The 23,428-nt window shown below is 38.4% G+C and overlaps 1 protein-coding gene across 2 annotated transcripts in view; it reads left to right on the top strand.

Moving 5' to 3' along the window:
• The first annotated feature begins 5,820 nt into the window (after positions 1–5,820).
• Positions 5,821–23,428, top strand: part of si:ch211-180a12.2 (uncharacterized) — a 28,570-nt gene continuing 10,962 nt past the window's right edge. Inside the window, exons 1-6 of one of the 2 annotated variants that reach the window (XM_067429203.1) lie at positions 5,821–6,022; positions 11,861–12,145; positions 12,528–12,827; positions 15,097–15,402; positions 20,785–20,895; positions 22,973–23,134. In XM_067429203.1, the coding sequence (XP_067285304.1) occupies positions 5,971–6,022; positions 11,861–12,145; positions 12,528–12,827; positions 15,097–15,402; positions 20,785–20,895; positions 22,973–23,134 (1,216 nt within the window). In that variant the 5' untranslated portion in view covers positions 5,821–5,970. Of the gene's footprint in view, positions 6,023–11,848; positions 12,146–12,527; positions 12,828–15,096; positions 15,403–20,784; positions 20,896–22,972; positions 23,135–23,428 lie in introns of both variants that reach the window. The other variant, XM_067429202.1, reaches the window with a different exon arrangement.

The following is a 23,428-nucleotide window of genomic DNA, read 5'->3' as shown; positions in this document are numbered from 1 at the left end:
TTTACTTTTATCTTACTCCATTTTATCATGGCCTCCAATTTATGCTGTTTGGTTATCTAATCATTGCATAATAGTTCAACTACACATATGAATAATCTGTTTATTCATATGTGCAGTTACTTCTTACTGAACATCTTACTGTAATTACTTCCGTCTGGTAAGGTCAAGCTGGCGCGATCATAGATATATATTATGTAGATGCCTCATTCGGCCGATCTGCACAGGCACTAATGAGGAATATATATATATCGTGCCAGCTTGACCTTACCAGATGGAAGTAATGGCGGATGGGATTACTAGATAAGACTCATCGGGATGTGAGGTAAAAAAAAAACATAAATACTGTTGTGTTTCTCACAGAAACCGATCGGTTTGTGTCTTAACAAATCAATGTGGCATCAGGAGCAGCAGGAGCAGCAGGGTTTTTGTGAATGTTGTCTAAGCATGTGTTTTTTTGCTCTCATAGAATTGTTACCCACACCATTATATGACTGGCACAAAGGAACAGTTGGAGTTAAACATCTTCATTTGCGTTCTACTGAAGAAACAAAGACATGTTGGATGCACTGGGGGTGAGCAGATAAACATCACATTTTCATTTTTGGGTGAACTAACCCTATAACTCTTTACTGAAATAATACTTACAATACAATACAATAATACTTTGAGTCTCGCACTGGCCAGATTACGATTTCTTTATGACAAACTCCTCAGTCTTGGTCATTCGAGAGGCAATTAACTGATATCCGAGACGGCCGTACTATAAGTTGTTCATTCTAGACTTTTCCAGTCCTCAAAGATCTGAACTCACTTCAGAGGCCATGACCATTACCATAGAACCAAGTGACCAACTTAAGAGGGGGAAAAACTGTAAAATATCATCTTTCAAATCTTAAAAATAACCTGCAGAAGTTAGTAGAGTGTGTGTCAGGACTCTGGTTTGATCATCAGCCTTTTTTCATATGTGTGTCTTAAGGCTGCAACATACTCCACAAGAACAGAAAAAATTCTCGCTCCCAGGGCTGCGAGAACAATATGACGTCAGTTTATTCTCTCAGCCCTGGTTTGGGAGTTCTCGCAGCTTGTTCTCGACACATCGCCTGAGCAGAACTTTTTTCTTGCGGGTGTCCGAGAACTATTGTGTGATTGGTCAGACATTAATGTCGGCGTGGTTAATGCGTAGAAACGCAGATGATCGGCACCTGCTTTGAAATGCACTGGCCAGAACGAACTTTGTTCTTGCCTCCTCGAGAAAATGAACAAATGTCTTTGTTCTTGCAGAGTATGTTCCAAGCTTAAGGTTGTCAGTTCCACTCACTCACCGTCACAGCTGCATCTCATTCTAATTAGTGCTCCAGCTCTCCCCACACACACACCTGTCTCTCATTTTTGCATTGATTCCTCCACTACCTTTGCTTCTCTCGGTCTCTGGTTCTCTGTCAGTGTGTCTTTGTTACCATCCGTTTCACAACTGTCCAAAATACTCCTGATCTAGTCGTGCCAAGCTTACATGCTCTGATTGTTTGTTTAATCTAGTTTTTCTGCTTTGATTTGCCCAGTTAATGTATGCAGACCTGTTTTGGACCATTTACATGGTTAATGATTTTCTGCTTCTGTTTTGGGCTGTTGCCTGTGCTCTGCTCCTGGGACTGTGGTTTTCCTCTGGTTTTGACCCCTGCCTGGCCCGTCTTCCTTATCAACTGTCCTTAGGAATTGTTGCATTGCTAAACTGTCTCCTTTCCTGACTACCCTTGGATTTTGCCTCGGCTCACCCCTTTACCTGGGCTGATTATTTTTTGTGTTTTTTTTTTCCTCTTGCTGTTGGATCAATAAATTAAGCTAACTGCTAATCTGCTCTTGGGTCCCTGTTTCATCCCAGTTCCCCACAACAGTGTGATTGTGGACGTGTGTTTACTCCATTCAGTATTTCATTCTCATTCTCCACAATCAATCCCACATACCCGATCAGACTCTCTGGTGGGCTCAGGCGATGGTATGCTCGGTCCTCTTTACTCGCTCGGGTCTTGAGTGAAACTGGTGATGTTTTCCGCTGGGCAGATTGTGAACGCCAATCCATTGTTCAACAGCACCCACTCCACAAAAATGGCAAAACCGTTTCTGGGACCCTTTAATGGAGGGTGTGACATAGGCTTGTGTGCAGAGTGAATGGTCCATGTATTGGTTTCTTATGGAGAAAATAAAAACTAATGCATAGATGCATCACAATTCTCTCTCCAACGATTCTGGAGATTTATAGAATTGATTCTAAGCTTAGTTTTTAACTGCACACTGTATATGCGCAATGGCGTTACATGTACTTTAGAAACACCCGTGTTCTTCATGCTACCAATTCCTCACAGACACACCACTCAAACCTTCCATAAAATAATTCCATTAAAAAAATGTTGAAGTGAATTACAAGGACATTCACAGGCTTCTTTGAATGATACGCACTGAGAGAAAAGTGTGCTTTGCTTGATGTTGCGTCAATTGTATTTTTCCTTATAAATGCTCTACAAAAGCATAATTTATGTTGTTTGAAATGCTATGGGCTTATAAATTAAAAATACGAAACTCACCAACAGAAAATTGTCTGCTTTCAATTTTAAATGCTCCTTTGCTTTGTGAAGTGCGCTTATGCATGCGGTTATGACTGTGTTCATGGTCAAATATGCATCTCAAAATGCTTTTATGATGCAAAATTTCAGTTATGTCACAGTCAGTTATGAAACAAAAATATCCTATATTTCAAAAGAGATCTGCACATTAGTGTGAACGCAGCTTGTTAGATCTTCCACATTCTGTCATCAGTCATAATCAAACAACAGTATAAAGCTGAAAAAGACAAAAATCACTCACTGCTTTTGCGACATTCATATCAAAAGTTTATCAAAATTGTTTATTGCTTATGTTTCTTGCTACTTGCTTTTTTTTAACCTATAGTTATATATGCAATTAATTAATTTGTTTCTAGAAAAAGAAAGTGGATAAAAATGTATTGTGAAAAAATTACTAATCTGATCGGGAAATACCTAAAGATTCTATTCCTTTTTTAAAAAAAGACTAAACACCAGTTTTGAATTCTGTCAATACTAAATTTGACCTTTTAGACCTTAAGGTGCCCTAGAATGATTTGAAACAATTTGTTAAATTGTTCCCTGATATCTACATAGAGGGTATTTGGCTTATTTAAGGGCAAAAATTGTCCAGATACAGTTTTACAGGTCCATTTACAACCCTATAAATTGTCTCTAGGATGTAATGCTCTGTTTTTGCCTTATTTGGAAGAGTCATGAATATTAATGTTGAGCTCTGCTCTGATTGGCTAATTTCAGCAGCTCACAGCACAGCAGTTCAGCAAAGCGGCTTGTGAGTCCTGACCATCCTGACAGAACACAGACCGACTGAATGACACTTTAAGCAGAACATCTCAAATGGAGATTGCTGAAATGCAGCTTACTTGTTTATTGGTGTTTTCAGATCATCCACGCGCAAGAAAGATTTCAGTAATCTAAATCCCCCAATCAGAGCTTTTCTGTGAAAATAACAGGTATACTATCCTGTGTTTTACCTAAGCATGTCCAATCTGGCAACCATATGCACACAAGCGCTCTCTCGCGCACGGGTGATCTGAAAATACCAATAAACAAGTAAGCTGCATTTTAGCAATCTCCATTTGAGATGTTCTGCTTAAAGTGTCATTCAGTCTACATTTTAAACTTGTCTTTTTTCGTCAACAATATTGCATGTTTATATAACGTCACAATGTAGGCTAACGTTACACAGTGACTGTGATGTACTCTGAAAGCATGCAAAAACAACGTAGGCCTACTTCAGTTCTCAAAAATATAAATATATAACTTATGTTTTTACAAAATGAATAGCCTTGTAAAATGACTGTCGTTTTAAATTATATGGTGGAAAAGTTGACGTTTGCTAGAAGGATTGAGTGAATGATCTGTAAGCAACGTATCTACGGTTGTATTTTGTAATACAAAATAATATTAACTTTTGTCATTAGATACACTATTTAGTTTTGTATGGTACTTGGTGTTTCCTATTGTTACTGTACTAGCATCTTGCGTTATCTAGACAATGCGGTGTCTCTAAGAAACTTTCAATTTAATCAGAAATTGTTTAAACAGTCAATAAGTCACTACTTACTGCTTGCAGGAATACAGTTTCCCCTTTCTTCAGTTTAAGATGCTGAGCGAAGCTTGCTTGAAATGGGCTGAGTAAACAAATGATTTTGAAATAAATTGTTGAGGTATCCGATTATAATAAACATCAACCATGACTGTTGACATATGAAAAGTCCTCACATCTCCTGCACAGCCTGAACCTGACGTGTGTCATGAGAGCCGTTTTTGCTATTCTCAAGTGTCTTGTTTATCTGATGATTCGGCTTCGTCAGTTCCGCCTGACAATGAACATGTTTGGACAGATGCAAATGTTGGGGGCGTGCATAAATGATCCCCAATGCTTGCGTCACTGTTGGGTTTATGTTGAGAAGCACTTATTTTTCCATGGTGGTTTTGATTCACGAGATTTACATATGAAGGAGGAGGCAATGGTGTTTGAGACTCACAGTATGTGATGTCCATGTACTGAACTCTTATTATTTCACTTTCACAAGATTCAATTTTTCATTCTAGGGCACCTTTAAGTTTTGCAAGCCCTGTAATCAATGTCTTCCAAAATGAATTTGGTCTTACAGCAATAATGTTTTCATTCTTCATTATATTATATAGAGATGAACTAACATACAGTGTTAAAATAAGCTTTGGAAGGTCTAACAGTGGCCCCTTTATTCCTTTCTGAGGGGCCCTCTGTCCCTTATATTCTCTCTCTCTTTCATTCCTTCCGCCACTGTAAATCTTTTTTACTCTTTTTCTTTGTAATATCTTTCTCACAAACATCCATCCTCATTTTACCTTTCTAAACTGAATTTAACCCCCTAGTTTTTTTGAAGACTCTAACTTTGAAGTTTCTAAACTGAACTTGAGAAAGAGAGTAGAATTAGTGCTTTATTCGCATGGTTTAATATTTACAATATTGCCAAAACATAATAAAAATGTAACAAATAAAAACAAAATCACTTAATTTCATTGGAATAAAAAATCATCTGAAAAATAAATGAAAAATGTATTACTGGAAAAACAACAATCAATCGTTGTGTTATGCAGCGATATCTATATTTATCTAATCTGTGGCATTGTATTGTGAGATATGACAGGCTTTGATGTATCACTGATTCAACTGAACACAAAGGATTGTATCTTTATAGATTCACCTGACTGGACAATAATACTCCCATCCACTAATAAATCGAGTTATTGTGTGGTCACAGCTATAAATATGGTATAGTACAAGCTTCTAAAACTCTTTATTAAGTTAATGTTTCACCATGGGTGGAGACAGACAGATGAAGTTGAATGGCAAAAGGTGTCTTCTCCGTGTCCTCCTAATGGAAGTACAGTTATTTTAACTGGCCCATTGCTGGTGAACCCCATTTTGAGTTGGGTCACTATACAGCATGAATGTAAAGTAGTCCAGAACATTGGATGGAGGCCAGATTGAATTTTAAGTGACCACTGTCCTAAATGTGTCTTTGAACATCTCTCTCTCCCTCTCTTAGTACCCCATGTTTACCCTCTTCACACCATTTAACTTTCAATCTCTCTCTCTCTCTCTCTCTCTCTCTCTCTCTCTCTCTCTCTCTCTCTCTCTCTCTCTCTCTCTCTCTCTCTCTTAGAGATCAAACTGAATGACTGCATTGAACAGTAGATATAAAGTTTGTACACCCCTTTTCACAAGCAAGTATCTTTTCCTTTGCCCGCTTGATCCCCGCCTACTGTCCCCTGTCCCTATATAAGTGTGTTTTTCAGTATGCAATACAAAGAGCAAGAAGCAATGAAAGAAAGAAATCAAGTAACGATAAGGAGCATGTTCGCACTCCAGTAAATCGCTATGAAGTTTAAAGTCCTGTTCTATTTATGGCTGCTGGGCCTAATAAAGCCAGGTGAGTACTAGCCCATGCGTCTCATTACAGCAACAACACATTTTCTTCTCACCAAATGTATTCTTAAGGTTCTGCTAATATAAAAAAGTGTGCTATTTAATGTGTGCTGTATATTTTGTAATTTTCTGTGTTTGTTTAAAACCAACTGGACGCGTGTGACTGTTTACAGTATTTTGCAGTAAAGTGTTGTTGTTTTTGAATCATTTGCATTTCATGAAGATAATGAATCTTCAAAAACCTGAATGAGGGACAAATATGAACAAAAACTATTTGTTTTACATTTAAATCCATAAATGTCCAAGTTAAAACATCACACTGATGTACTGCTTGTTTCAATATAAAATACTACACAGCTCTTTTCATCTAATTGGAAAATATTAATAATCCTAGTTATTAAATAAGCTAACAAACAATTCACAATAGTACACAATTGATTATTATATTATTAATAATATTTTTGTTGTTGATATAAATAGTCCTTTAAAGTAGATTGTTTTGTCTCTTAATTTAAATAATTTAATTATTTTCGTATTATGTATTGTAATGTAAAATATTTATTTAGCGCATTTAGTGTCAATATTCAGATATTCAGAAATACATGGAGCAGTCTACCTCTTTATATCAGATTAGCTCCCTCTATTTCCACCTTTAAATCTCTATGGCTTTCAATACTCCTTGATCTTAGGTGTTTTACTATTGTTTTGTATTTCTTAATTTTAGTAGTTTATTTATATAATCTCTATACAGCACTTTGTTCAGATTTGGTTGTTTTGTTATGTATAAAAAATGTCCTTTATACATAAATATTGTATTGTATTGTATTGTACACAAATGAGAACACTTGAACTTAGAATGATAGACAAAAGCCAAGAATTGTATTGTTTGTGTTATCTAGTCATGGGAATAATAATTTCATGCGTAGTCTACATATAGAGAGGTCTAGTAAGTAGACTAGTAATATAGTGGGGCAAACAAAAAATATTTAGTCAGCCACCAATTGTGCAAGTTCTCCCACTTAAAAAGATGAGAGAGGCTTGTAATTTTCATGTACAATTCAACTATGAGAGACAGAATGAGAAAGAAAAAAATCCAGAAAATCACAATTTATTTGCAAATTATGGTGGAAAATCAGTATTTGGTCACCTACAAAAAAAGCTACATTTCAGGCTCTCACAGATCTGTAAATTCTTCTTTAAGACGTGCCTCTGTCCTCCTCTCGTTACCTGTATTAATGGCACCAGTTTGACCTCGTTATCAGTATAAAAGACACCTGTCCACAACCTCAAACAGTCGAACTCCATACTCCACTATGGCCAAGACCAAAGAGCTGTCAAAGGACACCAGAAACAAAATTATAGACCTGCACCAGGCTGGGAAGACTGAATATGTAACAGGTAAGCAGCTTGGTGTAAAGAAATCAACTGTGGGAGCAATTATTAGAAAATGGAAGACATACAAGACCGCTGAAAATCTCCCTCGATCTTGAGTTTTATGCAAGCTCTCACCCCGTGGGCTCAAAATGATCACAAGAATGGTGAGCAAAAATCCCATAACCACACTGTGGGACCTAGTAAATGACTTGCAGAGAGCTGGGACCAAAGTAACAAAGGTAACACACTATGCCACCAGGGACTCAAACCTTGCAGTGCCAGACGTGTCCAGGCCTGTCTGAAGTTTGCTAGAGAGCATTTGGATGATCCAGAAGAGGATTGGGAGAATTTCATATGGTCAGATGAAACCAAAATAGAACTTTTTGGTAAAAACTAAACTTGTCATGTTTGAGTGAGAGGGAATGCTGAGTTGCACCATACCTACTGTGAAGCATGGAGGTGGAAACATCATGCTTTGGGGCTGTATTTATGCAAAGGGACCAGAACGACTGTTCCATGTAAGGGAAAGAATGAATCATGAGATTGAGTAAAACCTTCTTCTTTGAAGATGAAATGTGGTTGGGTCTTTCAGCATGACAATGATCCCAAACACACAGCCCGGGCAATGAAGGATTGGCTTATTAAGAAGCATTTCAAGGTCCTGGAGTGGCCTAGCCAGTCTCCAGATCTCAACTCCATAGATAATCTTTGGAGGGAGTTGAAAATCCGTGTTGCCCACTGAGTGACAGCCTCAAAACATCACTGCTCCAGAGGAGATCTGCATGGATGAATGGGCCAAACTGCAACAGTCGGTAAAAACCTTGTGGCGACTTACAGATTATTTTTGACCTCTGTCATTGCCAACAAAGGGTATATAACAAAGTATTGAGATTAACTTTTGTTATTGATCAAATACTTATTTCCACCATAATTTGCAAATAAATTCTTTAAAAATCAGACAATGTGATTTTTCTGGATTTTTTTTCCTCATTCTGTCTCTCATAGTTGAAGTGTATCTATGATGAAAATTACTGGCCTCTCTCATCTTTTTAGGTGGCAGAACTAGCACATTGGTAGCACATTGGTAGCTTACTAAATACTTTTTTGGTAACGCTTTAGATTACGGCCCGGAAAGTACTGCATAATTAAAGTGACTTTACAGCATAACTTTCTGTAATTATAGTGTAACTATAAAGTAAGTATAAGGGAAAAATATGTAATATTGTGGGAATAAAGGGGTACTATCAGGAAAATTAACAAATTATTTATACTGTATGTATTTTTTAATTAAGGGGTAATTATACTGTAAGTATTTTTTAATTAAGGGGTAATTATCTGTGTAGTTACAGGGTAAGTATGAATGTGCGGGCTGTAAATTAAAGTGGCTCTTGTTCCCCTCTTGTTTCATGTAGTTACGGGGTGAGTACATTAAACACAAATACAAAGTAAATTCAAATTATTGGATATTAAGTAAAGTTTACTAAAAAGTCTTAGTAACAAAACCTGTTGGATTTAACAGTGTGAACATGCATTTAGTACAACACACTCAACATTCTTAAGTACTATGTACTAAACTTGCTTAGTTTAGCTATTGCATCCACCTAAAGTTAAATCAACAAATTTTCCAAAATCAGTTAATTTTACAAGTTTTTCTTTAGTAGATTCAACAATTACTTTTTACAGTGCGTATCATTCCAGTTCCTATTGAAGTGCATGCAAAGTGGATTCAAATGGTTTCCTCTGGCCAAAACGCATTAATATTCTTCTTATATATATATATATATATATATATATATATATATATATATATATATATATATATATATATATATATATATATATATATATATATATATATATATATATATTGCACATCACCTAATTTCTCAAGTCTGAAAATGGTTCGTTCAAAGTCTCTCTAAACTCTTTTCCACGAGGCTAGTCTGCTCTGATTGGCCAGTTGCCCCAGTCTCTTGTGATTGGTGAAGTGCATGCAAAAGTGGATTCACAGCCCTGGAAACAATGTCGACACCAGAAACTAAACTCTTCCAGTTTCAGCCACAAGTTATAGACCATAGGCTGGAATTTTGCAAATTTCTTACATTGTTACATAGGTGTGTAACAGGAAGTTAGACTGGAATTGACGATAACTAGTTTTGGCAGTTCTGAATTAATTGTTTCTTTTTAAAGACAATACATTTATTTGTTGTGTACTTTGATCTATAAAACTTTGTAGATTACGCACTGCAGTAAAGGTAGTTTTCATAAAACTATGTTAGTCCAGTCAGATCAATAATATTGTTGAATATGAAGTGTCCCCAGCTAAGCAAGCCAGAGGGTTTCCTCTGGCCAAAACACATGAATCTTCTTATTATATACATTGCACATCACCTAATTTCTCAAGTCTGAAAATGGTTTGTTCAAAGATACAAGCTGTGTCTCATTTCAGACGGCTGTGTCCTCCGGAGGTCGCATTCGAAGGCCGCATACGTCAAAAGGCGTCTCATTTCAAAAAAGTGAGAAGGACACTCCAAATGCGACCTTCGAATGCGTCCTTCTTTCACAGGATTTCGGAGTGTGCATGAGGTGTATCCTCCGCGGCTGGAGATAACCCACAATTCTTTGCGTCGCTGTTAACAACCATCATTTTTTTTATGTCATGAAAAAACGTCACCACCGCCAGATATACATGCAAACGTATATGGGGTGTTTAAATGTAAAAAGTAGTTCAAGATTGTTTTTTTGATTTTTAAGATCTATTACCTCAAACAGATAGTTGTGGTAAACATGATTACAGCTGTTAAGTGCTTTTTTAACGTTTAGAACAGCACATTGCTTGTCATGGTCATTTATAAATAATTGTCATTCATATAACTGGCGTGAGAGCGCAACGAGGGTGAACATGTTGGCATAGCAATGGGATACTTCCTGCCTGTGTGTCCTACGAAGGACGTCTCGTTTAATTCTGATTGAGGACACTCCGTATACTGCATCCTACACAGGATGTGTCCTCCGGAGGACGCAGCCTTCGAAATTTAACGAAATGAGACACAGCTACAGTCTCTCTAAACTCTTTTCCATGAGGCTAGTCTGCTCTGATTGGCCAGTTGCCCCAGTCTCTTGTGATTGGTGAAGTGCATGCAAAAGTGGATTCACAGCCCTGGAAACAATGTCGACACCAGAAAGCAAACTCTTCCAGTTTCAGTCACAAGTTATAGACCATAGGCTGGAATTTTGCAAATTTCTTACATTGTTACATAGGTGTGTAACAGGAAGTTAGATTGGAGTTGTTGATAACTAGTTTTGGCAGTTCTGAATTAATTATTTCTTTTAAAAGACAATACATTTATTTGTTGTGTACTGGTGTCTCCTTCGTGGCTGGAGATAACCCACAATTCTTTGCGTCGCTGTTAACAACCGTCATTTTTTTTATGTCATGAAAAAACGTCACCACCGCCAGATATACATGCAAACGTAGATGTGGTGTTTAAATGTAAAAAGTATTTCAAGCTTGTTTTTGTTTTTTAAGATCTATTACCTCAAACAGATAGTTGTGGTAAACAGGATTACAACTGTTTAGTGCTTTTTAAATGTTTAGAACGGTACATTGCTGTCAAGACAATAAACATTTCATGGTCAGTTATAAATGATTTTCATTCATATAACTGGCGTGAGAGCGCAACAAGGGTGAATGTGTTGGCATAGCAACGTGATACTTCCTGCCTGTGTGTCCTACAAAGGACGTCTCGTTTAATTCTGATTGAGGACACTCTGTATACTGCATCCTACACAGGATGGGTCCTCCGGAGGACGCAGCCTTCGAAATTTAACAAAATGAGACACAGCTACAGTCTCTCTAAACTCTTTTCCACAAGGGTAGTCTGCTCTGATTGGCCAGTTGCCCCAGTTTCTTGTGATTGGTGAAGTGCATGCAAAAGTGGAATCACAGCCCTAGAAACAATCTAAGACCATAGGCTGACATGATGCAAATTTCTTACATTGTGTGTGTGTGTAACAGGAAGTGAGACTGGAATTGATGAGAACCCGTTTTGGCAGTTCAAAATTGTTTTTTTCTTTTAAGAGAAAATGTATTTGTTGTGTACTTTGATCTTTAAAACTTTGTAGATTACACACTGGACGAAAAGTAGTTTTCAAAAAAGCATAAGGGCCACTTCAAGGGCCAGATATACTAGCAGATTGCTCCAGCGCCAACCCTCTTGTGGCATTAAAAAAGTACTGTCATGATTTACAAAGACACGCAGTGATAAATAAGAATTGAAAATTAGTTTTTTAGTTTAGTTTTGTTTTTTTCACGCAGAACTGTGCACTCCCATCTACGCTTTTATGGAATTGCACTCCTATGCTAATTTACCCTGTTTAGTAAATCTGGCCCTAAGAGTCTGAAGAATTGAAATGTTTGTTCTTTCACGTTTTTCTGGCATTCTCTCAAACTCAGGTTCCTCTGCAGATGTCTCTGTGTCTCCGGGCTCCTCAGCTGTCCTCAACTGCTCCTTTACACTGCCGCCTCCAGTTGATGATTCACTCTTAAACATCACCTGGTCCTTCAATGGTTTAGTCATTGCCTCAAGGAATCACTCTCAACCAGGCTTCTTTTTGAACACAACTGCTTCCTTTATTGGCTCCTTCCCACTGACTGTTTACAATGCCACTCCAGACCAGCAGGGGGTGTATGAGTGTAGGGTGGGCTATAATGAAACCGATTACTTCACAGATGTGACTCTGGCAATATTAGGTGAGTCTCAGGTGCATCTCACACAGGGGCCTATTGCACAAAACTAAAATAAGGGTTTAAGCCGGGATATCTTGGTAATCCTGGCTCTATTTATCCACTAATATACAATTATCTTTAGTTATCGTTCTTTGTGTGAGTGTGCCTTCAGGGAACGTTTACACGACAGCAGTGTACTAAATTTTGCATACAGATGGCACGATCACCAAGATATTCTGGCTTAATCCCTTATCCTAGTTTTGTGCAATTGGCCACAGGTCCCTTAGGTACGAAATAATGACTGTTGTTGAATAACAGAGTTCTTGTTCATATATAAATTAATACAATATCGAATGCATGTCCCAGACAAGATAACCATTGGAGTTGCTTTCTAAATCTCTTACAGTTCCTCCACTGGTTTCCATCATCTTACCTGAAGTAGTCCTTAAAGGAAAAAGTGTGTTCGAATGCTGGGCAAGGAGCTTTAGTCCTCCACAAATCATGTTTACCTGGACACGTGCAGGAAACAAAATCCAAGAACCCCAAAAGCTGCAAGTGAACCGTACAGAGGACGGACTATACGATGCAGTCAGCTGGCTGACCTTGATCCCTGAAATCTCTGACCAGAACACAAGCTTTGGCTGCGAAGTGCAACATAGAGCCTTGGTGAAACCTATCCTACAGAAGTTCACACCTCACATTATAGGTATTCAGAATTTACATATTTTTCATTAGTAGATTCCATCAGTTGAAACAGGATGCAACTTTTTCTTTAACAGTACAACATGTATTAAAAAAGCATCTTATTTAACATTAGTTACATGCATTTCACCACTCAATCAAGTGGCTTGTTCATATCAGAGGCATTTTGCAGAATTGTGCTGTGGGATTTGCCTCAGCCATCATTTGCAATTGATGAAGGAAATACCTTATTGGTGTTGTTTTCTGAAAAACTATCCGGCTGTAATGGATAGATTATGGTTGTTCTACTTTGACTTACATGAAATTACTACATCATTCTTAAACAATTGGTCCACTTTATCCAAAGCTAGTAGATCAGATCACCGGCCTTTTGGTCCTTCACTGTGGTGACCTACACTCTCAGAAAAAAAGACACACTCACACATATATACAGTATTTGTAGATGTGACCCCGAATGTTCGAAAATATAGATGCATCAATTTGCGGAGCCGGATTCGACCACCGATCTCACAGACGAATCTTTGCGGGTGTTATGAAACGAGGATCATAACATTTTGGCAATATGAGAGTGCTCAATATTTTAAAGACGTGGCGTGAAGCTCAGCGCCACGCCGCGCCTTTAAAATTCTAACACATTCAATGAGTGTACACACAGGTGGTGGCATTCGGTGCCTGTTTGCACCGAATCAGGAAGTTGTTTAAAATCCTGCCGCGCCACAGAGCACTATATTCCCTCAAATCGTGAATGTACATACTGATTTCACCCTGTGCCACAAGATACACTCATCGTGCAGCTCTTCTGTCAGAAGTCGATTCAAAATTGAGCTTGCGTGTCTATAATGTGCGCGTCCGGTGTGAGATCCTGAGACGCGGCGCGGCGCTGAGCTTCGCGTCCGGTGTGCGACCCCCTTTAGGTACAATCAGCTTAAGAACATGCATGTAAATGCACTCAAAATGTTCTTTTATATATTTGTGTGATGTTCTTTATTTTGATCTCAGCTTTAGCATGTTATGAGAAAACGGTTTACGAATGTTTATCACCCACATTACCTTTTATGAAAGCCATTGTCAGTTCGTCTGCCAGTTGGCAGGCAGTCTTGGTCGTTTTATTAAAAGTTGTTGATGTGTGCAGTGTGTAAAGGAACATAAAAATAGTTTTACCCTCCAGCTGACTAGTGTCGTGCCCCTCCATACCCATTCACACACACATAGATGATTCGACTATCAGTCAACTATAGAAATATTTAACGATTCTGATTTGAATGTGTAAATCCTTATAGTTGGGGACACCTCTACATATTTGGCTAACACCGCAAAAGTGCAAACCTTTGAAGCAGGGTTTCATAACCCCAGGAAAAAAGAGGTGCTAACCCTGCTTCTAAATCACAAGTGTGAAACACTTCTTTAACCACTGTTAAAAGTGGGGTTTAGAATGACGATAAACTGGGGTTAAGTGCAGTGTGAAAAGTCCTACAGATTGTCAGGAAGAAATCTTCTGTAGAGTCTGCTGTTTCTGTAAAAGGATGCATTGACTTCTTGAAGTCATAAAAGAACAAATGGGAAACTCTATGATAGGGCACTTCAACTTCAGTCCTTTGTCCTGCTGATTTTAGCACTGACCCTAACCAAACACACTCAAACGCAAGCTAATCGATGTGTTCAGAATTACTAGCAAATTACCAATGAGATTTAATGAGACATGGACCACCATGGAGTTGAAGAGTTGGCCTATTGTATTGTAGACTTCATGAACATTAATTGGGATAATTTGGAACAGACTGCAATTATGTAATGTGTTCTCAAGATGGTTTACTCGTCTGTGCTGTCCCTTATGCCTATGAAGCAGTTGTTTCATTCTCTGATGTCTAAGAATACTTTGGAAATACATGTTCATTGACTGAAGCCAGATTAAGCCAGGTGTGTCCACTCCTGCTCCTGGAGGGCCAATGTCCTGTCGAGTTTGACTCCTGCTTCTAATAATCCAAGTGATTAGCTGGATCAGTAGGGTTGTTTAATTAGGGATGAAGATTAACTCTGCGGGACATTGGCCCTTCAGGAGCAGGATTGGACACCCCTAAACTAAGTGGTAGTTTCTTTCCAAAATATTACAGACAATTTAAGGCTGAAAGTTTACTGCTCATTCATGGTCATTTATTCATCTGTAAAATCAACATACTCCTATTAAGATCATGTGGTTTTAATGGACTACTAGTAATATGTAAGTATGGTTGATTACTGATAATATACTGGTCTTATTTTTTTATTTTTTTTAGTTCTCCCAATGGTCACTCTCTCCACTGTTCCCTCATCTTCCCACTCGTCTCCACTCACCCTCTCCTGTGACATCAGTGGATTCTACCCTAACAACATATCCATTCTATGGATCCAGAATGGAAAGGTTCTTTCTGAGCTTCCTTTGTCCATCCAGAATGAGGATGGAATGTATAGGAGACATCAGTATCACACCTTGAGTGTGGAGGAGAGAAGCAGAGGAGGAGAGGTGAAATGTGTGGCCCAGCAACACAATGTGCAAGAACCTGCCTATGGAACCATTGACCTATCCACAGTTGACCCACGTGGTATGGGATAAAGAACTTTACTTCTTGCAGTATTCTGTTGTCAAATACAATGATAAGCTGTGCCAATATTAACAGGTTTATTGTGCTTCAGGATCCAATCAACAAAGAGCAAAGACTCGATTGCAGTGCTTGGCAACCCTGGCCCTTAACTTTCCTGCAGAGTTTAGCTCCAACCTTGATCAGCCTGTAGCTTTTCCAAAATACTCCTGAAAACCTTAATTAGCATATTCTGGTATGTTTTATTAGGGCTAAAGCAAAGTTTTAAGAAAAAGTCATAAAAGTGGATCTCGAGGGCCAAAGTTGCCCATCCTGTTCGGCTGGGCACTCAAAGGAAAGGGTGTCCAATCCTGCTCCTTCCGGACCACATTCCAGCAGAGTATCTCACAACACAACTGCCTGGAAGTTTCTAGTGTGCTGGCTAAGGTGTGCTGATTTAGGGCTAGACCTAAATTCTACTGGAATGTGGCACTCCAGGAATGGATTGGACACCCCTAGTCTACTTTTGGTGCATTCAAGTTCTCGTGGGAAGTTCACATTTGTGAGTTGTGAAGCCATAATAATGATGTCAGCTGTGTTCATATCACTTTTGTCAGAGCAATATTGTCATGCTCAGTTGCACATCACAAAATGAAGATGAAAGATCGGTTCAGAAAGTTTTTATTAATCCACACAAGGCAACTCAAAGGCAGGCAAACAATCTCAACACAGGTATTAATCATACCGGACAAAGAAAACTGAAAACACATGATATACTGTATACGTCTATAATCATATTAATAACCAAGAAAACAAACAAGTGAAACTCGAAACTCTGGTTGCAGTGTTGTCGAGTAGCCAGTGAAACCAGAAATTTTGGTTTGTGATGTCTGAATGCAGGCTGTTATCGCCTTTGTTTGACATCAGACTATGTGCCGTGCAATTACAGATGTAATCAAAATATTGGACACACAGAGCCTATAATATGTATACAGATACAGGTAAAAGTGATATCAGAATGCAATACTATGCAGGTCACTTTTGTATTTTCATTCGGACTGAGATTTTTTTTTAAACTGTGCTTGACTGGACAAAAAAGAGGGAAAACTCTGTGCATGTGTGGACTAGCCCTAAAAGTCCATGAAACTGAAACTAAGTTGGTACAGACAGACTAGGTGTGACATATGGCGTTTAAAATTCAACACAGTTTTTTAAACTCTACATCTAGAGTTTGTCCGACAGTAACACACAAAAGTTTCCCAATCCTAACTATGACTTTGTGGTGACATTTATCTGTGTACTGTAAACAAAAAAAATACTTTAAAAAAAATGGTAAATCTCTGGCTTTGGTAAATCTCTAAAGTTTCCAGACGGATTCCATAAAATTACAGTAACCAACCATTTTACTTTTTTTTCTTTTCTTTTTTTTTTTTGTCAAACAGAAAAGAGCTTTTTTTAATGGGTCAAGAGATCACAAAAAGGATCTTTAGCAGTCTACTGAACATGGTTTGATTTAGTCAGGTTATTCCACCAGCATGGAACAGTCCAGGTAAAGGTCTGTGAAAGTGATTTTGTGCCTCTTTGGGATGTCCATTCACCTTCAGAGCACAAGCTTCAGGGAGAGCGTGTAAATCTGAAGCAGGGAGTTTAAGTATAGGGATGCAGAACCAGTTGTTCTGTAATCAAACCTAAATGCCAGTGCCAGTGGCTGCCAGTGGCTGGAACAAAAGCTTGGATGACAGGTTGTGTAGCATGTTACGATAGGAATGGCCTGATCATCCCAATCCTGTACAAGGCAAATCTGCAAGATCGGCCAGTTTTAGTAATGTGGTCTATGAAGTTTAACTGATCCATTCCATTATAACACAAAGGCAGGGCGAGGTTGAGTTGAAGTTATGTGAAGGGATCGGAAATTTCCTTCGAACTGATCATGAATGAAAACTGATGATCCTGATCATCAAAAATGATGAGATTTTAATGTTGAGGCCCTGAAAATAGCCTAAATATAAAACTGAATGTCTGATCATGTTTTGATTCAAATTTGAGGATGATTCTCTCAAAAATGTAGCTTTTGTAAGCTTTTAAGTCAAAAAAAGATTTTCATTATAGATATAGCTGTATAAAATCATATAAACAGTCATATGTATCGTTATCATTTGGATAGTTTTATAGTAATAAAAATACATTTGTTCAGTTAGAGAACAGACACTACAATTAAAAACTGAACTGAGCACAGACCAGCGACACGAGTCAGATTTAATTTATTACGAGTGAGAAGCTGACAATATACGGCAGACAATATATAATATTATTTATAATATAAATAATATTAGTTTCAGAGCTTAATGTAAAAGCGGCCATTTAAGCCAGCTTGTCATTGTACTGTTCTGTTGTTATGTTTTTCAACAGAAATAATAAGGAATAAAGAATATTATTGATATTAATATTAAACGCACCATTCAAGCAATTTTCTCCCAAATTGTTACTCATTCTAAAGTTAAAGTATAATCCATGCGGCCACCCAGGAATTCATAACCGTGCGCATTATGAATGCAGCCTCCATTTTTCGTGAAAGATACAAATGCGAACAGGAAACAAAAAGCTTGCAAAAATTATATACAATCCGCCCTAATACTGGCCAAATCACAGAGATGCCGATTCGCACGAGACTACTATCACAGGACCTCGGTGTTCGGCGATATATGGTAGGTAATTTGTGGGGGAATTTTTACTTTACAAATTACAGACATGGCCAATTCACAGACATTCTCTGCAATTATTTCAATTCACCAGAGGTCCCCAGATAATACTAATCCTGTGCGAATAGGACTTATGACATCTTCTCAGAAAGGCTGTTATTGAAGGAGAGATACCTGGGAGGGTTTATATTACTCGGAAGAGACTATTCTTCTAGGGGATATCACCATAAAACTGATAAGAATCGATATTTCATTAAAAATGGACATGATTGATTACTCTAATGCAAAACGCTCATGCAAACAACAGAGTTGTTCGTTGTTTTGGATTAAAAAGTGGGATGCATTTTTGAAGAGTGGACTCTTACACAGACATGTATGCCGTTGTTTCTTGGATTCGTCCAATCTGATCTGAACGACAGGAGATGAAAGATGAGGGTATCAGAACATGAATCTTGAGTGTTTTAGCTTTCAAATGCTGCATAGTTTGTGATAGTTGATTGAATAGTTTGTATAAAACAAAAGAAAATAAAAGTAGCAACACGCCCACGATCCCACCCACGCAACCTCCCCCCCCCACCCACGATCCGATGCATAGATAAGAGGTTAAAACAATTAACAACACATATGTGCAGCCACATAATATAAATATCATAGAATGAGACTCTTACCTCAGCCAGAGATTGATTGATATGATGGCTGCTGACTCCTTGTCTAAGGTGACGAGACAATCTTGCTGAAAGGGCGCGTTATTCTTCCTCACACATGCAGTTCCGAATGTGTGTTCAATGCTCATGGCTGCTCTTTACAATCCGCAGTTACCAAATCTCATGAGCGTAGCCTTAAATTAACCGGCGTCAAATTTGAATCTGTGTCACGTATATATAGTGTCATATATATATATATATATATATATATATATATAGGTCCTTCTCAAAAATTAGCATATGTGATAAAAGTTCATTATTTTCCATAATGTAATGATAAAAATTAAACTTTCATATATTTTAGATTCATTGCACACCAACTGAAATATTTTAGGTCTTTTATTGTTTTAATACTGATGATTTTGGCATACAGCTCATGAAAACCCAAAAAATCTGCATAAATCTCAAAATATTAGCATATCATGAAAAGGTTCTCTAAACGAGCTATTAACCTAATCATCTGAATCAACGAATTAACTCTAAACACCTGCAAAAGATTCCTGAGGCTTTTAAAAACTCCCAGCCTGGTTCATTACTCAAAACCGCAATCATGGGTAAGACTGCCGACCTGACTGCTGTCCAGAAGGCCATCATTGACACCCTCAAGTGAGAGGGTAAGACACAGAAAGACATTTCTGAACAAATAGGCTGTTCCCAGAGTGCTGTATCAAGGCACCTCAGTGGGAAGTCTGTGGGATGGAAAAAGTGTGGCAAAAAACGCTGCACAACGAGAAGAGGTGACCGGACCCTGAGGAAGATTGTGGAGAAGGACCGGTTCCAGACCTTGGGGGACCTGCGGAAGCAGTGGACTGAGTCTGGAGTAGAAACATCCAGAGTCACCGTGCACAGGCGTGTGCAGGAAATGGGCTACAGGTGCCGCATTCCCCAGGTCAAGACACTTTTGGGCTACAGAGAAGCAGCACTGGACTGTTGCTCAGTGGTCCAAAGTACTTTTTTTGGATGAAAGCAAATTTTGCATGTCTTTCGGTAATCAAGGTGCCAGAGTCTGGAGGAAGACTGGGGAGAAAGAAATGCCAAAATGCCTGAAGTCCAGTGTCAAGTTCCCACAGTCAGTGATGGTCTGGGGTGCCATGTCAGCTGCTGGTGTTGGTCCACTGTGTTTTATCAAGGGCAGGGTCAATGCAGCTAGCTATCAGGAGATTTTGGAGCACTTCATGCTTCCATCTGCTGAAAAGCTTTATGGAGATGAAGATTTGGTTTTTCAGCACAACCTGGCACCTGCTCAGAGTGCCAAAACCACTGGTAAATGGTTTACTGACCATGGAATGACTGTGCTCAATTGGCCGGCCAACTCACCTGACCTGAACCCCCCAACTTTTTTTGTATTAAAAACACTTTTCTTTTATTGGTCGGATGAAATATGCAAATTTTTTGAGATAGGAATTTTGGGTTTTCATGAGCTGTATGCCAAAATCCTCAGTATTAAAACAATAAAAGACCTGAAATGTTTCAGTTGGTGTGCAATGAATCTAAAATATATGAAAGTTCAATTTTTATCATTACATTATGGAAAATAATTAACTTTATCACATATGCAAATTTTTTGAGAAGGACCTGGATATATAGTATAAAGACCTTACATAATGAACCGTTATGCTTTTATAACCTTAAAATGAACCGTTTCTATTTGCATACACCCCTTACACACTCAGATGTGGGTCCCCTTACAGTGAAGTAACAGTTTTACACCATCATGTTTCTACAATAGCCCTAAACAGACAAACTAACTAATTCCTCTAACTACTCTCTGCTGTCTCAGACGATGCCATCTTTGTCCTGTGTTGGCCACCGTAGATTCTCAATTTGCTTCAAAAGGGAAGGGCAAATGGTAGATGGTTGCAAATTGCAACCTCACCACTAGATGCCGCTAAAATTTACATGGCACCTTTAATTGGATAAAAGATGAAGTTTGTGAAATGTTATATAAAACAAGTGCATGTAGAAAAATATCTTATTTAATTTAATGCTCTGATCTCTTTCAGTACAAAACCCAGGACTGAATAAGTCAGCCAAGGCTTCAGTAGCGATGATGATCATTTCACTCACCCTTGTTTTTTTGCTCTGCTTTGGATTTTCTTGGAAGAGAAGGGATGGTAAGTCTGGTTACACAGCAGTGACTTAAAGGGATACTTCACCGCTTTTTCATATTAAACTATGTTATTCCCTTAACTAAAAGGAGTTGACACATACCTCTCTCACAATCTCTCTGACGCGCGGTGACGATCTGATAGCATTTAGCTTAGCCCACTAAGCCCAGTTCATTCACTATGGTACCAAACAGAGATCAAGTTAGAAGCGACCAAACACCTCCATTTTCCCCTATTTAAATACAGTTACACCAATAGTTGAATGATCAAGTATCGTGACACAAAATAAAACATGGCGGTTTTCTAAGCGGATTAAAAAGGAGAACTATAATGTATGGTGGAATAGCACTTCTGAGAGTACTTCGACTCAGTGCAGTAAAAAGTCCCGGCTGAAAAATCCTCCCACATCTTTTTTTAGAATGTCATCGCATGTCAGAGCGATTAAGTGCACGCACTGGGACGAGAGACGTATGTGTCAACTAATTTTAGTTAAGGGAATAACATATTTTAATATGAAAAAGCGGTGAAGTATATCCCTTTGTTACAACATAATAAGAAAGCTTTCTGTTAGCATTCCCATTGATGATTCAATGGGATTTGTTCGATTCATTCCAATCCGGAAACATTTTGAGCCAATAACCTGAGCTGTAAATGTGACTTGTCACTTTATATTAGAAGCAAGGGGATCAAGATTTTCTTTGTTAGCATGGTTCTGCTAGTGCTAGTCCTGAAGGTAAATACTATATCTTGTAAAGGCTATAATATATGCAATATTCTGTGGCAAAAGAGTGCATCCTAAAGAAATAACATTATTGGAAAGCAAGCGCTTAAAAATCGACATACACTCACCTAAAGGATTATTAGGAACATCATACTACTGTGTTTGACCCCCTTTCGCCTTAATTCTATGTTCCATTGCTTCAACAAGGTGCCGAAAGCATTCTTTAGAAATGTTGACCCATATTGATATGATAGTATCTTGCAGTTGATGGAGATTTGTGGGATGCACATCCAGGGCACGAAGCTCCCGTTCTGGCACATCCCAAAGATGCTCTATTATGTTCAAGAAACCAATTTGAAATGATTTGAGATTTGTGACATGGTGCATTATCCTGCTGGAAGTAGCCATCAGAGGATGGGTACATGGTGGTCATAAAGGTACGGACATGGTCAAACAATGCTCAGGTAGGCCATGGCATTAAACGATGCCCAGTTGGCACTAAGTGGCCTAAATGGTGCCAAGAAAACATCCCCCATTACACCACCACCAGCCTTCACAGTGGTAACAAGGCATGATGGATCCATGTTCTCATTCTGTTTACGCCAAATTCTGACTCTACCATCTGAATGTCTCAACAGAAATCGAGACTCATCAGACCAGGCAACATTTTTCCTGTCTTCAACTGACCAATTTTTGTAAGCTTGTGCAAATTGTAGCCTCTTTTTTCCTATTTGTAGTGGAGATGAGTGGTACCCGGTGGGGTCTTCTGCTGTTGTAGCCTATCCGCCTCAAGGTTGTGTGTGTTGTGGCTTCACAAATGCTTTGCTGCATACCTCGGTTGTAACGAGTGGTTATTTCAGTCAAAGTTGCTCTTCTATCAGCTTGAATCAGTCGGCCCATTCTCTTCTGACCTCTAGCATCAACAAGGCATTTTCGTCCACAGGACTGCCCCATACTGGATGTTTTTCCCTTTTCACACCATTCTTTGTAAACCCTAGCAGATTGTGAAATACTCAGACTGGCCCGTCTGGCACCAATAACCATGCCACGCTTAAAATAGCTTAAATCAGCTTTCTTTCCCATTCTGACATTCAGTTTGGAGTTCAGGAGATTATCTTGACCAGGACCACACCCCTAAATGCACTGAAGCAACTGCCATGTGATTGGTTGATTAGATAATTACATTAATGAGAAATTGAACAGGTGTTCCTAATCCTTTAGGTGAGTGTATATTTTTATGTTTAATGTGACAGGTCGGGATAGTCATTAATGACTACGAACAAATGATGGCAGAATGCCAGTGAACTGAATGGAAATGCTAACATCTTAACCTCTATTTTCTCATGCATTACTTTTTCTCAGAGAAGCTGAAGTCACTGAACATCTCAGCGATTGTTCTGCCACCCAGGGTGATTGTGGGTAAGAAAGGCAGAGTCACTGTCAGTGTGGAAGGCAGGTTGGCAGAGAGGGTACAAACGACATGGTTCCTGAACGATGTGCCCATCGCAGACACTTCATACAAAGGTATCAAATAAGATCACTATGTATTCACCTTCGCCCATTATTAGCAAGCGGACCATTAAATATTTGGCCATTACACTTTATTAATCAAATCTAATGACACATAAATTGATTATGGATAGAGGAACTTTGCTGTGAATTTGTATAAAATAAGTGCAACTGAAGTTATGTCATCCAGAAATACTGAATAGTAGTAACAAAACTAAAGGACTGACATTTAAATGATTGAATGTTTCTGCACCGCTTTCATTTAGTCAAATGGACAAAAGTTAAAGTTACACATGTAGTTTATATGAA

This window comes from Pseudorasbora parva, chromosome 21 (genome assembly GCF_024679245.1).
Source record: "Pseudorasbora parva isolate DD20220531a chromosome 21, ASM2467924v1, whole genome shotgun sequence".
Classification (NCBI taxonomy): Eukaryota; Metazoa; Chordata; class Actinopteri; order Cypriniformes; family Gobionidae; genus Pseudorasbora; species Pseudorasbora parva.
This window is presented reverse-complemented; position numbering and strand designations above follow the sequence as displayed.